Raw genomic sequence first — 16,361 nt, 5'->3', positions numbered from 1 at the left:
CTCAGTCCCACAGACGTCCTTCAGCGTTCGCTGATAAATCGGGAGGGAGGAAGAACTGTGAGACCGAGCACGACTCGCGCAGGAAGTAGGTCAGCCTTTGCAGCGCACATTCAGACACCGACACATTTCGTCTACGATGGTTTTAGACGGAGGTGCACATTCGGAAAGCAGGACGCTTCAGCAACAGGTGGGAAGTCAAGCCTAAGCCTCCCATCGGTCGTTTCATGACGACTTTGAAATCTGTTTACGACTTTAAAAACATAAAAAAATAGGCAAGTAAAACCACAACAAAGCCATCAGACTGAGGAGATGAGCATTAAGAGAGATACACTGCAACTGATCCTGACATCATAAGGAGAACCTAAGAGAAAAGAGTGGATACTTTTGTTTGTTTCATTGATGATAAAGAAAAATAAGCAGTCAGTCATTGTGAATTTTCCCCCATAGCGGAAAGTATCTGTGCTACAATACTCAGCATGGTCTGTGCTGCAGATTAAATTCCCCTCGTTGCCTGGAAACAGGTTGGGCTTTAGAATCCTAAGGCTGCTGGCAGGACTTCTTTATCCTTCAGCAGTTTCTAACAGTTTAATTGCTGTAGAGCTATTGAGGTGTTTTCACTTATGCCTGCTTCTAGCAGTGATTTACACACTGTTCAGCGACTAAAAGGTAGTTTAGTCTCCAATTAACATAATTTCCACCTTTTTATTTTTGTTCTAAATGAAGACTGAGTTCTCCAGCTGGGATTGTGAGAAAGAGGCACCAACCGTGCTTCTCCCACTGTGGCCATTGCCCAATTCAGATCATCAACTTGTTAGTTTTCTTGGTTGCAGCAGGAAGTCCCATTTTCACAACTGGCAATTAGCAGGAAGTAAAATATTCAGCAGCTTCCACAGACGAATGAGACGGGGAAAATATTGCCATGACAACCTGTCGTCCATCTGCAGCTCTGTCCTCGGAACACATTTCAGGTGCGGCAAACTCGTTCACTCGCGACTTCTTAATGCAGATAGTTAAAAAGAAAAAAAAACAACATCCCAGCTTCTGCTCAGTAGCTTAAATAACACTCTTTCCAATATTACCGAACTCAGACCAATTTGTTACCTGTAAGCTTTCCCATGTCATAAGCTTCAGATCTGTCTGATAGGTCTGATTATCCCGTCGGATCGAGTTTAGAATGGGGATCCGATTTCTGAAATGACTCAAGCTGTTTGGTTTCCTTCCAGTGCAAAATCTTGTTCAATTTGGTTGATTTGAATTTAATCTCAACTTTGCCCTCGCAGCTACAGTTATCTCTCATATAAAAGAGCGTTATTTCTAATTGTAAAGAACAGAACATTACACCACAGGACAAAAGGGCATCATGGTCTTTTAATTGGTCGGACTTACTCGACCAGGAAGTGACTCTCTCTCTGTGACGCTAAGGCTAACATGCTAGCTGTTGTCATCCGTCTCTTTCCATCAGTGCATCGGTGAAGCATCTGCCGAGGAAACTTATTAGTCCAAGCTCTGTTCCTGACAAGTATGCTTTTCTTTTCAGCTTATGCAAGGCAGTGCATCTTCTTAAGCTCACTCCTAAACACTCCCATCTCCATAAATATAAACAGTTGTCGGCAACATTTCATTGTAGAAGCGCACGCGACCGTTCTACAGCAGGATCAGCACCATGGACAGCAACAACCTGCAGCTCTGGTTCAAATGAGGCTCGAAGGCCGCCGATGCTCGGGCACGCTGCGTCTCCTTCACCATTTCAACAAACTTTGAGATCGCGTTTGTAGAAAACTCATATTGTGCTCAACATAAGATGCCCGGCCTAATTTATTCCCTCTTCTTTGTGTTTGAGATGAGAGAATCTAGATGAGCCAGAGAGATAAAATAAACAAACAACCGATAGGTACCAGCTGAAAACGTCAAGTCACGACGTTGACACGAAGTCAGAGGTGTTGATCAAGAAGTGTCGAGTTAAATTTTAGTGACATTTGATGAAGATGTTGAACAATTTTGGAGTTATTTTAATGTACTTCTATGAGTTCTGAAAAACTGAGGCACTGAAAATGTTGGACATTATTTATTTTGTAGATTCAGAATTGACAAGACATTAACATTTTGAGAAGTACCACAATTTCCTGCTGGGTTCAGGATGTGTTTTAATCAAGTATTATCACCATCAGTATGTCACATTGACACGTAATGGCTATTTAAGTTGATTGGTCACAATAACTCTAAACAAGTTAACATTTAGAGCTGATTTGGAGACACAGGTCTTTGGAGAACGTTGCTTCTAAACAACCAGAACTGAAAGTGTGTCAGTTGGGAGAAAAAAAAAAAAGGAATAGCTGATAATAGTCTTAGAAAAGTAAGTAAAAAGATCCACACTCGTTCTGATTCAATGTATCCACAGACCTCTGTGGCAAACATTCTAATTTCAACTCATCTTTCTACACTTTTGACCGTTTCGACTCAGAAGAAGCCCAGATATATGGTTTATTAATGACTTGAAGAACCAGGAAAAGTTGGTTTGTTTTCAAATCAAAATATTTATTTCATCTGATTGTATCAATCACAGCCCAGCTGGTCAAACAGAGCAAGCAGCTTCACAAAGCTGATCCTGGTTACAAAGAGCAACTCATGGTCCATTGATCTTGTATCTGAAGGTTTACTCCGCAAAGGAACAAACAGCTGATAACTCCAGACGGGATGGAAGCGTTTGTGCCGTCACGGCTTCCCTCCCTCCCTGGCGTCCGTGGGTATATCAGGCGAGCTGGGGTTTCTCCTCATGTGCCGCTTCACGGTATTGCTTCGTCTTCTTCGGCTAGTCTACTGCACTAACACGAGTGTTCAGCCTCTAAGATACAAAGCTAAACAACTGAGCAGATTAACCGTGACAGAGAGTTACAGAGACTCGGATTCTACGCGTGGGTTCTGGATGGAGTATGGCAAATGTTTTTTTTTGTTTTTTTTGTTTTTAACTGTGATGATGAGGTTTCTGATCTCTACGGGTTGGTGAAGGTGCTTACCGATAAGAGAAGATGGGTCAGAGTTAGAAAACCACACCAACGTCGCGGGAGTTCCACCGACTGATCGCTGCGAAATCAGATCAGCGGGTCAAACTTTGAAACATTCATGTTGTCCATCAGGTTTTTTTGGGGGGGTTTTCTGCAAGAATGTTCTTGCGCAGCTTTTTTTGTTCTGTTCTGTTTTGTTTGTTGGTTAAAATGTTGATATGCAGAAACGCAGCTGCAGACTAGCATGTGTCATGCAGGTTTGCTGCATGGAATTCCAGTAGCAGGAGGCGAGAAGGTGAGGAGGTGAGGAGCGGAGAGAACGAGGCTCCCGACGTCTGGTGTCCTGCAGGAGGTGCCCCTCTAGAAGGTCAGCACTGAAATGGGGTGGGGAAGGGGGGGAGGGGGGGAACAGTCACTCACGGCGGCAGCCTTCAGCTTCGTCCGGTGGGAGCGGCATGCGGGGCGGCACGGAAGTCGGGGAGGGGGAGGAGGAGGAAAAGGTGGAGAGGAAGACCTCTCACTTACAGTCCGCCTCCAGGACGGCTCTGACGGACCGCGTGAGCTCTTTCGCCTCCTGGGCGAGCGTGGCGGCGGTCCACGGGCTTTTCCTGTAGCGAGGGGGGACGCCGTGGGACGACGAGCCGGCTTTCACGTCCCCGGAGCTGCGAACACAGGCGAGGCGGGGTCAGCGGAGGGAAAAAGTGCAACACAAGGAGAACCCCGGAAATACTCCCAGAGGATTCTGTTAAACTGACCACAAAACAGTAAAAAGTGATGACAGTGACTGATGGTTGTAGCAAAGGATTCCTTTACATAGGACGCCATTGGCTTCTCTTTTTCTCCCCAGGTCGATTAAGATTATCCCTTTTAAAAACAGACAGCAGGCAGCATTAATCATTGCGAGGCACAGAGCTGAGGCCTTAAACTAATAAGAGTTTTTGGTAACAGTGGGGGCTGGGTTAAGTTTTCCTGTGTGGAGTTGGCATGTTCTTGCAGAGCAAGCCTGGATTTTCTGTGGGTACTCTGGATTATTTAGATTTATGGCCGGATCCCGACCAAAACAAGACCCAAAATTCTAGCCGGATCGGGCCAGAATGATGTGCTTGATGGTTGGATCCTGGTGTCATAGTGCAAATAGAGGCATAAATAGTTAACCTGTTGAGGAAATAAAAAAAGGTAGGGTGGCAAAAGTAAATCGGACTGTAAACAAAGGCAGCACACTGAATGCACACGCTGGGTGGGCTTCATAATGTAACACAGGATAGTATAACATGAGGAACAAAAATTTAATTTAGTTTTACTCCAATTTTTAAGGTAATTGGGAATGAAAATGTAACCAAAAAAGGCGAGGTAGATTTCACCTACTTTTGGTGTTTCAGAGTTCTTATGCTTTATTAAAAGTATCTGTTTAAATGCACCCAACCAGATTGAGTGCAAATTGTTCCTTTAGCTTTTGGGGGTAAATTCTACAGGTGTTTTTTTTGTTTGTTTGTTTGGGGTTTTTTTACAGTGTAGTAAAACATGTCGCTCACACCTCCTTTCTTGATTGAAAAGGACACTTAAGACGCTTTTCAGTCTGAAAGCCTCATCTTTGCTCTTCCAAGCATACGTCTTGTTCTTGTGTCCATCCTGCATTGAAATCAGAACCTTCAGCTGCCTGTCAATGATGCCTTTGAGTTTGTTGTCGTTTGTTGCATCTGTGCAGCAAACATCTAACCTGATGAAGTCAGGCACAAGTTAAACTACAATACAGATAATTTCTGTGAGGTTGAATTTTTTCTTTCTTTCTATAAACTAATTTTGCTTCTGAGCTGAGCTCTGAGGAAATTATGGCTGTAATCTGTGTCAGAATACAAAAAAAAAACAATGAGGAAGCTAGAAAAAAGGAAGGGAAAAAAATCAACAATGCTTCCTTTATTGAATCTATGGATCAGACAACAAGTGGCCTAGAAATGAACAAACGAGAGAGTAAAAATAACAGAAATAGGACCGGGGGTCTGCTATGGGGGGTAGAGTGTCCAGCAGTTATGAAACCTCAGGTGTCCCACTGACCTACAATGAAATAAAAGAAGCTGGCAGGAGGATTCATAGGTAGAAGACTTAATAGCATGACCAAGTGACCGGATTTACCCAGTCCACCTTACACAAGCTCCCAGGGAGAGCTGATAAACTGGGATCAAGACACGGCGGAGGAACAAAAGGATGAAGGCAGATGGAGGGAAACATGAAAGATAAACAGATGAAATAAGAAGAGAAAAGGGAGGAATAATAGAAGAGATTATGAAACTAAGCAGATGGAAAACAGGTGAATAAGAGCATAGATGAAAAAAAATATATATACATAAGAAAAGGAAAATTCACACAGATCGAAAAGGGACACCAGCATCAGAAACGTAAATAGAAAAGATAAATAGCAGGATAAGACACTTGCACAAACAGATCTACGATGAAACATCTGTGGGAGAGAATGATGGAAGGAGGAAGTGAAAGGAGAGAAGTAAATGAGATGAAAGATCATTTATAATCTTAAAAGGTTGTAAGAGACAAAGGAATTAATCAGAGATGTTATGAGTGGAAAAACTAATCTAGATATACGCAAACCATTTGATGGCAATAAGGTTACTCATTCATCCACAGAGGACGACTTCAGACGCAGAACAAAAAGATAATCAGACATTGGCCTACAGCAGACCATCCATCCATCCATCCATCCATCCATCCACCCATCCATCCATCCATTCATCCATCCCTGACTTAAGATATGGTCTGCAGTTTCGGATTATGAAGTGAACCCGTTAGCATGCTTTGTGTAACACTCCTCATGGTGATCAGTGTTGGTGGTTCATAAATCAAGATCAACAACTGGATAGGAAAGAGTAATTGGTGACCTCTTACTCGGTGGAGACATTTGGTAATGCCGCCGCTCGCAGCGGGAGCCAATTACCGGGAGCCAACCGGCGCTCTGCCTGAGCTGAAGTGGGCCAAGCCAGACCACTGAGTGTGTGCGAAGCCCGGACTAGTGGGCTCTCTGCTGGAGACATCATTACATGACTGAGTAACACACGTCTCGGTTGCCTTCACTTCTAATTTATTTCCTGTGTACCGAACGTGCAAAGGGAACTTTCCTGAACCTCGTTTAGACTTGTCGAAAGTCACAAAGATGTTGAATAAAGTTGTTAATTTGTTATTTCATGGATGCACAGAGAAACTGACACCCTGCGTTGATGTACAGGAAACAATTTACCCACCTAGCGTCCGTTATTAGAAAAGCAAAGCAAAACTTTGAAGTAATGACGAACACAGAGAACGAAATATGAAGACATAAGAAAAACGTTGTTTCTTTACCTTTTTAAGAATTTGAAAAACAAGAACACATTTATTAATTTCATAATAATTTCCTTTAATTTCTATTTGTTTTGAAAAATTCAAATATCCAAATTTAAATGAAAAAATGGTAATATTGACACTTTAAACAAAACTAAATAAATTAGCTTCAAGTGACTAGATGAGGATAAAAGTATTTAGTTACAGTTTTTACATGTTTACACGTGTTGCTGCTTAGAAAATAAATATATTTAAATACTTCATTTTTTTATATTATAGAGAAAAACAAAATTAGAATCAAATAAATAAAAAAAACAAAAGCAACAAGTGTAAAAAAAAAACAACCACTAAACAAATTGATGGGATTTTTTCCTGTTCAAACATTTGTTTACATATTTCCCCATCTGTACATGAGTTTTATTTATATTTCTTGTAGTTCTTAATACACACTACATGTGTATATCAGCAGCAACACAGCAGAACACTGTGGTAAAGATACACGCACACAAAGGACAAGCACAACTAACACGTAAAGATGAAGGCTGCTGGTTGCTATGGCAACCATTTCCCCCAAGGAACCGGACTCGTTAGTGCAGACTCTAACGAATAGCAGGCAGCCAATCAACCTTTTGTCACTCTGAGACACACACACAGACACAGACAGCTTTGAAGCGTGTACCTGTAGCTCTTTGTGGGTCCGTGACTTTCCAGCAAAAAGTCCTGAACGCTCTGCAGTAAAAGGCAAAAAGAAAAACGTAAACTTTACGGAGATGATCAACGTTTAGATTCAGGTTTTTGGTTTACCCTCTCACCTCCACAAAACTTAGTAGCTTTCCCGTTGACATCTCAAAACCCTTTTTGGCCGTTTCACTCTTCCTTAGCTGACACTCCAGAATAGCCACCTTCCTCTTCAGTTCGTCTACTTCCTCCTAGGTTAGAAAGTAAAAATTCACTTCTCTCAACAAAACTAAATTAATTGTCAATATTGCACAGAGCACTATGTAATTTGTTAGTAGGTTGAAATTTTCTCCAGTAGATCCATTTTAACACAAAGGATTTCTTTTTAGCAACATGATGACTGTGATTGGCTACCTTCTTGGTCATTGCTGGATGCTCCACCCTTTGAGCCTTCAGCTCGGCGATTTCAGCCTCCAGCAGGTGGATGACCTCCTCATAGTCCATCTCCATCCCTCTGGCCTGCTTCTGGGCCTCCTCGACCAGCTGGATCCGGGTCCTCAGAGTCCGACTCTCCTCTGCTCCGACTTTCGCTTCCTGGAGAGCGTACGTGACGAAGGTGGAACATCAAGTCTTTCGGCAAACAGATTACCCAGTGAAAGCTCATCAGGGTTCGCAGGTCCACCTCAGCTCATAAATCTGCCTAAATATCAAATGTTGGTCAGGCTACCAACATTTGAGCATCTTGTAGTCATCAGCTTCTTTCACAAATAATTAAAGCTATGATACAGACAAATTTCATGACAACCTTGTGTTGTTGCGCCTCCGAGTTGCCCAACGAGGAAATCAAAGCCCTGCATCGGCTGACTGACTGAGCTGGATTGCCAGATCGAGACTGCTTGCACACTTACACTGAAGTGAATCAGGAGCTATGGGAAGTTTCTTTGACCTTACAACGCCGACCCGAGTTTTTGAAAACTTGTGTATGCAGAAAAACAGCTGGTTTGATTTGTGGTTTAAGAATAAGCACAGAAAGTGTGAGGGGTTTGTTTTTGCTAAAGCAGGTCTAAGGGGTGTTCATGAACTCCTCTGTATGGCAATCTATTCTAGAATGAAATGTGGGACTCTGAAAAACTGAACCTTTAACATGTCTATACACCTGAACGCAGACGCAAACCTACAAAAGAATGGCTGAAAAAGAAAAGAATGAAGGCGTTGTAGCGGTGTAGTCAAATTGTTGCTAAAACTGGTGTCAGTACCTGGTGTGTGTTGATCTAATCAAGCTGTAAAAAAAATTACAGCTATTTTCACTATTATTTTATTTAAAATGTCTCAACACCAAGAAAAGGAAATAAAAAAAGGACACTTTTTAAGAACAGTACACAAGTAAATGTACTTTTTTGCTGTCCACCATTGACATATTAATGTTTATCCTTCTAAATCAAAGAAAACGTTACATACCTTCATACGGAGATAAATCCATATCACAATATAGATATTTATTTTTTTTAAAAAAGCTTTTCTATTTCAGTAAGCATTGTCTAATGAACCAAAGATACCTGGAGGTGTGTAACTCATTTGGAAAATGTGTAAAGCTTAGTTTGTGTGCTTTGTGTGACTTCCTTTTTATGACAGAAAGGAAACAGCACACAGCACATGAATTTGGCGACTTAAGCCCTCCTGCAGAGATGTCGTACACACGTAAGACTAGCAGGACACAAGAAGGTAAAAAGACAAAAAAAAAGTGATTTTCTTAATAAGACATGGAAACACATGGGAACAGGAAGGCCATCTGTTACTGTTATCGCTCTCAGCATGGCTGCTTATGTTTCTAAACCTCTACAAATTGCTGTTCAAAAAAAAAAAAAAAAAGACGCTCCGTGTAGCAACCATCTGTCCCTGTGAGGACATCTCGGGTCTGGGGAGTTTCTGAGTCCCAAAAGATTTTTAAAGAATTTTAATCTGGATCTCGACTCAGGCCTGAAAACGATTCTCAGGGAGACCAAGATAAGAAAAAAACAGTGTGATGACTGCTTGGTGTTACCCAACGCATGTTTTCAATTTAGATCCAATTAGGAGCTGCTCCCACCAGATGTCGCTGTGGAGCATTGTGTGCATTAACTTGCATAATATATGATTTAATGTTGCTTTCAAGCGGTTCAAGAAAATGTCCTTTAGACCGCCAAGGCATAATACCGCAACCATGTTTGCCAGAATGCTGTTTACTGATTCCTCTGTACAACAGTACAAAACAAGAAGTCATATTTCTTAGCGAAAAAATGACTGCATGGAAGATATTTAGACTTTTGAACCGCAGAACACGGGCTTTTACTATGAGTCAGCAAGGTTTTCTAAAAATCACAGCCGAGTCAGAGAGGAAAGTTTCAATGACGGTTTAATTCAACAATCACTTCAAGGCCGACCATACGGAGATTGTTCTTTCAAAAATCTGGAGCCATCAATTCTGTTCAACTCTCCCATTCTCACGAGATATAAACTTTATTTATTTATTTATTTTCTCATCAATTTGCCCTTGATCTCTTTGAAAATAAATGACAAACTCTGTGGTCTTTCTATGAATTTGCTTCAGCTTATTTGTGCTGAATACTCGGTTTCAAAATAAGCCGTCTGCTGGAACACACCGACTCTGTTGTTAAAATTAGACTCTTTCAGCTGGGTTTGTTGTGCAGAGCGTCCATTCAGAATGCACTTGAGGTGTAAGGGGGTTGATAGCGTAACTGCAGGAACCCACTGTGACGGTTTGTGCCTCCAGCTGTGGCCTCAAGGGCCCGTGAGGGCTGACCTCCAGCTGCAAGGTCAAAACAAGCAGGTCAACACACTAACCCACTAGTCACTGGTCTGAAGCCCAGGGAATTAGGGAAAAGAACTGTGCAACCAGAACAATAACAGAATGACAACGGCTAATCGTGAATTAGCTCAGATGAAAAGATATACGTCTCCTGACAAATCTGGTGACTAACAGAGCAAAATACAATTTTTAGGTTACTTGGTTGACTAAAAGTTGTCTTTCCTGTGAACGACTGGTGAACTGTCTAATGCAGGGATATCCAAAGTGTGGCCCCGGGGGCCATCTGCAACTCTCTGGATGATTTTGTTTGGCCCCATCGTTGACAATTCAAGAATGGAGCGAATGCATAATTAATTCGAGATTTTTTTTACAGACAAATAAAATGTATTTAGCGACAAGACAAAGTATTTGTCTTTTATTAACAATGATTATACTTTGCTAAAACCAGCAAGAGCCGCTCAACCTTTGTTTCAAAATGTAAAAAAAGAAAAAGAAAAAATGATGACAATAAACCCCCAAAAACGTACAGCAAAGTGTCCAGGACCCTCCTTATGGTTTGGGTCAACCATAACTTGAAGATTCCTTTTCTACAAAATTTAGACTACTTTGATTTATCAAAAATATTGTCTAATTAGTGTATTATTGAGCAGATAAAAACAACAAATATCTCAAAGAAGCTTCTCTTCAGTTTTAATTTTAAAACATGTGGCCCTCGAGTTTTCTCAACTGAATATTGGTCCTGGTCGCAAAACGTTTGGACACCACTGGTCTAATGGACCACAAATGTTTATTTAAAAAAAAAATCAATAATCAAACAAAAAATAAAATAACATGCAATTGTAATGAGACTAATGTTGGGAAAACATTACAATGATGCACTCAGAGTTTAAATCTCCTCGTCTTTCCTGCGACTGTCCAACCTACAGATCGGAAACATCCCGCCAGAACCTTCGCTGGCTCACTACATCTGTCAGCTGCATCTAAATCTAGATATCGATCCATTTACGCAACGATACAGGAGCCGAGAGGCGGCGAAGTGGGAGCGAACGAGGGCGAGACCCTTCAGCTGTGAATCAGAACAAACAAACGGGAGGAGGAACTATTTTAGAGCCCGAAAGACGAGCGAATGGAGGCCTCGCCCTCCTCCAGCCGCTGAGTGGGTTCAACTCAACCTCCCACACTCATGTTCGGGTGCGTGTGTGTGTGTGTGTGTGTGTGTGTGTGTGTGTGGAAGGCTCCACCTGCTGATCTATTTTTACAGAAACACTCAAGAGTCATGAAAAATCTAAATTTATCAGACAGCTCTCCTGTACCGCCTTCAAAACACAAAAATGATGTGATTTCGTTTCATACTGAGTTTGTTTTGCAAGAAGAGGGGAAAAAAAACAACAGAATGCAGAAATCTCACTTCTACATCCTCAAATGTAAAACGAGATGATTTGTGTCCCCACTAAACTAAGGTAGTTTTAGCTTAGGAAAACTAAAAACTAGGTGATTCTATTTAAAAGCAAATATTTCTTTAAAGTCCAACAGATGAGGGGGAAATTAAATATTAGACTGACCTGCTTGGCCTTGTTGAGCTCGTCCTCCAGCTCATGGTGAACTCTCTGAGACTCGACAAGCTGCTCCTATTGGAATTAAACAGAATGTGTTTTCTGTTTTTTTTATTCCCCCCCCCCCGCTCCAGAATCAAACCTGGCAGGTTTCACCATAATCCTCTAACATTTGATCAGACTTTAGTGAGGTCACCTGCAGTGTCTTGATCTCCTTCAGCGCCTCAATGTGCTCCTTCCTCAACTTCTCCATCTCCTCCAGGTCGTCTGAGTCTGACAGCGACGGCTGCAGGAAGAAACAGAGGAAACCAGGAATGTCTGGTGTAAAAATATACATGTGGTTATTACGGGATACCCACTGTCAGATGGGTTAAAGTTCTGGCACACATTCATAATTTTTGTCTTTTCCAATTTAAAATCTCAATTTCAACTTTTGGATGAATTCGTTAAAGTAACTATTTTCTCTGAAGATTAACACAAGCCACTAGATGTTTCTGTTAAAAGGCCAGTGTGTGAAGTTTTAGATAAATCCCAGAAGTTATTAGCAGTCTCATTATTAACTTAAATAGTGGAAAAAAGTAGATTTCATTTTACTTTTTAAAGTGACAAAAACATAGATAATTTTACTTTGGAAGATGTCTCTTTTGTTTTGAAGATGTCAATGGATGTTTTATTTAAAATAGGTTTAGTATTTTAAACGTAAAATAAAACTTGCAGATGTTGTATGTGTGAATTTTAGCCCGCAGATCCCAGATTCCCAGGCGTTTCACAGCCTGAGCTGTTACCGGTGGGTTGGTGGGAGACTCCAGCAGGCTGGAGAAGTCGTCTGACGTGAACCTGGAGCTGGACTGGGTGCCGAACAGTTCCTCCAGCTGAGGCTTGAACAGTTCCCGAATCAGGCCCTCGAAGTCTGCAAGCGCAAATAGGAAGGAAGAGTTCAACAGAACGTGTCTTGTGGAAAATCTCACCTGGTTTCCTAATGACTGCATTAATCTGTTTTTAATAAGTTTTTAGGGTGCCAGTTGAATAGGTTTAAATAGTAGCATGAAGTTCATTTAAGGGTAGGTCTCAAGTAAAACCAGGGTTGTTTTTTATTTTTTTTTGTGCATTTTTTTGGGCCCAATCCTACAGAACAGGTTTTCTTTGACACATCTGCCTTAACTAGTTCCTAAGAAATCTGTTCCTGTGAGCAACAATATCCCTCCGCAGTGAATGATCAACAAAAATAAAAACCATTCAGTCCAGCAGGGGGAGCTATTGTAAACATGCAAGCTCTTTTTTTTTCTTTTTTTTCCCCAGAAATGTGGAGAGGTTTGGAGAATACTATCTGCGCTCATAAACGCAGGACAGTCACAAGGTTACCATATTAGATGTAGAACTTTTCAATGAACATAGTTTTCTCTATCTGTCTGTGTTTTAGGTACATGAGGATCAGTTCTGTTGAGATATATTTCACACATATTTTCTGCCAAAAGGGACTGGTAAGGCTCATTAAGATATTTCACATACCTTAATTAAGATTTTTTTCCCCCCTAAATATTCTCGTTAATTTTCTCCGTATGTCGCAGTGTCTTTGGTTTCCTTAGGTCACTGTAAGATTGTGGTTGACTATCTGTTTCTTTAACTTTACATCACATTACATTTAACGTACATTTTTCTACCTTCTGTGTTAAAAACAAACGAGCATTTATCAGCACTCTTTACCAGAGTGCTTGTCCTCTGAACTTCAGCTGCAGTAACTTCACTTCAGAGGTCACACGTTTCACTTTGCCCTCTAATCCTTCGTAGTAAAACAAACATTGTACTGGAGTTGGATTTGATTTTTAAGAATTCCCACTGTCACTAAATGCAGCACTAAATAGTCAGTTACAAATTTAAAAGAAATATAAATTGCGAAAAAGTACAGATTAACTTCTAACACAACGCGAGTGCCTGCTTCAACATGCTACAACAAATGTTTGGAGCTATTATTCAGTATGGAACAAACCATAATGCTATTAAAGATAACTTGTTAAAAAATATCAGTCTGATGCATTTTTTTTTTCTGTTGCTGCCGTGAGATTCTTTACGTGAAACATTAAATCAGAATTAAATTAAATCAGATAACTGAATCAGGGTAGAGAAAAAAAACCTGCTACTAAAACAAGGGCTAACAAACAAAAGCACGCTGAAAGTCAAAGCTTGTTGTTATTTGAATCTCCTCTGTGTGAAGTGAAGGATGATGGGAGCTGTTGTCGTACCTGTGAAGGCCACTGTTCCAGTCGGATCGGCTCGTAGTCTGGACCTAAGAACCTGCCGCTGAGCATCTGTGGGCTTCAGACCAATTAGATCCAGCGCCTGAAACACACACACACACACACACGGATCAATACACACAGCTGGAGGTGGTGAAAACATCGATCGGGAGCTACACTGATGTGCTTCACTCTCGTTCTCTTCACATGTTTTTATAGGTTCTACTGTGATCACAGGATTGGGATGTCCTGCTGATTATGCGGTGAAAAAAAAAAATCATAAAACTTTTCTTCCTTTACATTTGAATCAGGCAAGAGACCGACCTGCTCCAGTCGTTCCAGTTTGAATCGACAGCTGGAACTGAGCGAACATTTCCTCTGAGGTGGCTGACTGCTCCCAGAATCTGAAACACAGAAACACAGATTTATGTTCCCTGGTGGAAAAAATAATATATTTAAGTATATTTTAAATATGCTGCATTACATTTTTTAGTATGTTGCCAAGTGGATATACTGGGTAAGATTATATTCAAAAAAAGTAAGAAAATTTGTAAAAACATGCTTCTAATACTCTTTTTTTAAAAAATGTAATGTACTAAATGTAATGTGATGACTAATAATGTTTAGAACGCCAGGGAGCCGACTCGATTTATCTCATTATAATGAGATATAGTATTCGCATTTCCTTTAAAGTGTAGCTGCTTTTTTATTGTGCTAATTTTCATAAGCATGTTGTCATGTACTTAGTATATTTATTTTTCACAAGAGTTCCTGTCACTGTTAAAGTTAAATCAGTTTTTCACACTTTTACAGAGAGTTCAAATTTGAGACAAACCTCAAAATATCACTCAGAAATCAAGTTTTTGTTAATTGTTGTCTTACATTTTTCACAAAAACTACATTTAATAAAATCTTGATATAAATGGGCTACTTTTTCAAACAGTATATTGATTTTCATCCTGTATACTAATTGAACTGTAGTAGACTGACCTGGAGGAAGGGAAAAAGAGCCAGAAAATTATAAAAGAAAAGAAAAAGAAAAATGAACTAAAACTTAATTATGACATTTTCTGCGTGTAAAACCGTGAGTTTGTTTTACTCGAGTGAATTCACATCATGACGTCAAAGACGAAAATCGGGATGAATTAACATATGGAGGGAGACCTCAGGATTCCTCGCACACAGAGATGTGGTGGAACTTCGCACCTCTGAAGCCAATCGCAGCCCAGACCTCCCGCTCGCATCACTTCCTCCTTCCTCCTCGAACCATCTGCTTCGCTGCGACTGTAAGGCCACAGTTTGGAGGCGCGCAGCTGTTCCCAATCTGTCTGCGTTTACAGTCAGGAGGTTTTGATGAGGCGACACACCGTCACCTCACAAGCAGCTCAGCGTTCAGATGAAAGGAAGGACTGATGGATGTACGAGCCGGTTGGGTCTGGAACTGCGATGTCTTCACGTCTGTTTACGTCCACAGGGTGTTAGTTCGTGGGCAGGTGGTTTGTTGATCAGATAGGAGGCCAACAAAACAAAATAAATAAATGAAGGTTCAACTGGAATGATGCTTTAGCTACAGTCATGGTGGAAAAAAAAGCACACCCTTTTTTATTCTTAATGTTTTATGATTTAGAACGTATTCAAAAATAATGAGCTCTTTTCCAACATTCAAAATAATTTCAATCTATTCAGACAGGCTTCCAGACTTACACAGGAAGGTGTGTAAGAAAATAATTGGAACATTTTGATAATTAAAGATGTCTTGACTTGATCTTTCAAAGGGAACGTCATATATTTATGCCTAATCATAGTTGTTTCAATACAATTATTTAATTTCACTGAACAAAAACGGGAATAAAAATCTTTACCACATAAAAAATCATAAACAAACAAAATGCACTTTCAGTTCCACAGTAGCAAGGGAATGCAGTAGATCCTGTGATTTTATTTTATGGTCTTTGTAGATTTCATGTAAAATCCTACAGTCTTCTTACAGGGTTGAATTTGGTTAGACAAAAAGACCTGATCATGTTGGCAGCTAATTTCTAAATTACATCAGACGCAGAGTTCTTTGAGATTTTTTATCAGACTCGTAGGCTGTTGAAATCTTCTAGTATTGTAGTCTAGAAAATTGAATACTATATAGAAGATTATGAGCGCAGATAGTATTCTCCAAACCTCTCCTCATTTAACTGGTTCGAATCTTCATCAGAGCTAGACGGAAACTCACCAGGGTTTGTGTGGTTGCTGCTGTCGCTCCGCGGCGCTGAGGAGATTCCCGTCTGCTCCGTTCTGCCTGGAGAGACTTGCACCTAAAAAAAAAAACAGGTCAAAGGTCGAACAGTTCTTCCTCGTATCAGACAGAAACATCTAATAAGACACAGCAAGTTAGATAATACAGACGCTGTGGCCCATCCGTCTCATGAAGCTCAGACCTGCGTGACGTTGACCGGCGGCAGCGTCTCACAGGCAGGGTTCCTGCTGGAAGTGATCTTGGTCACCATGGTTTGCTGCGGGGCCGTGGAGCCCAACCCGAGGGCCTTCGTCTGGGGTCCGGCTCCGACGCCACACCCCTGCAGACAGACGGGGCTGTGGGAGCCGCTGCTGGAGCTGGACGACGACCTCCGCCTGATGAAAGCAATCTCTACCGTGGGGTCTGGTCTGCAACGCAAACATAATGATGCGTTCAAACACTGTTCTTTGCCCCCCGTTAAGCCTCGTAGTCATAGAGATGCTCAAAAGTTTTCTGTTGTTCTGCTTTAATCCGCCT

General features: G+C 41.0%; 1 protein-coding gene across 4 annotated transcripts in view; it reads right to left on the bottom strand.

Annotated features, from left to right (window-relative positions):
• Positions 1–16,361, bottom strand: part of stxbp4 (syntaxin binding protein 4) — a 43,420-nt gene that overhangs the window by 6,864 nt on the left and 20,195 nt on the right. For 2 of the 4 annotated variants that reach the window (XM_028029238.1, XM_028029239.1), the window contains exons 10-21: positions 16,027–16,252; positions 15,822–15,903; positions 13,922–14,001; positions 13,604–13,700; positions 12,149–12,273; positions 11,560–11,649; positions 11,373–11,438; positions 7,419–7,598; positions 7,139–7,255; positions 7,006–7,055; positions 3,528–3,664; positions 2,515–3,376 (exon numbers count right to left, since the gene is read on the bottom strand). In XM_028029238.1, coding sequence (XP_027885039.1) covers positions 3,363–3,376; positions 3,528–3,664; positions 7,006–7,055; positions 7,139–7,255; positions 7,419–7,598; positions 11,373–11,438; positions 11,560–11,649; positions 12,149–12,273; positions 13,604–13,700; positions 13,922–14,001; positions 15,822–15,903; positions 16,027–16,252 — 1,264 coding nt within the window. In that variant the 3' untranslated portion in view covers positions 2,515–3,362. Of the gene's footprint in view, positions 1–2,514; positions 3,377–3,527; positions 3,665–3,936; positions 5,055–7,005; positions 7,056–7,138; positions 7,256–7,418; positions 7,599–11,372; positions 11,439–11,559; positions 11,650–12,148; positions 12,274–13,603; positions 13,701–13,921; positions 14,002–15,821; positions 15,904–16,026; positions 16,253–16,361 lie in introns of those variants that run through there. The other 2 variants (XM_028029242.1, XM_028029240.1) reach the window with 2 other exon arrangements.

Source organism: Xiphophorus couchianus, chromosome 10, assembly GCF_001444195.1.
Source record: "Xiphophorus couchianus chromosome 10, X_couchianus-1.0, whole genome shotgun sequence".
Taxonomy (NCBI): domain Eukaryota; kingdom Metazoa; phylum Chordata; class Actinopteri; order Cyprinodontiformes; family Poeciliidae; genus Xiphophorus; species Xiphophorus couchianus.
The sequence above is the reverse complement of the archived record's forward strand: the minus strand, read 5'-3'. Positions and strand labels throughout refer to the sequence as shown.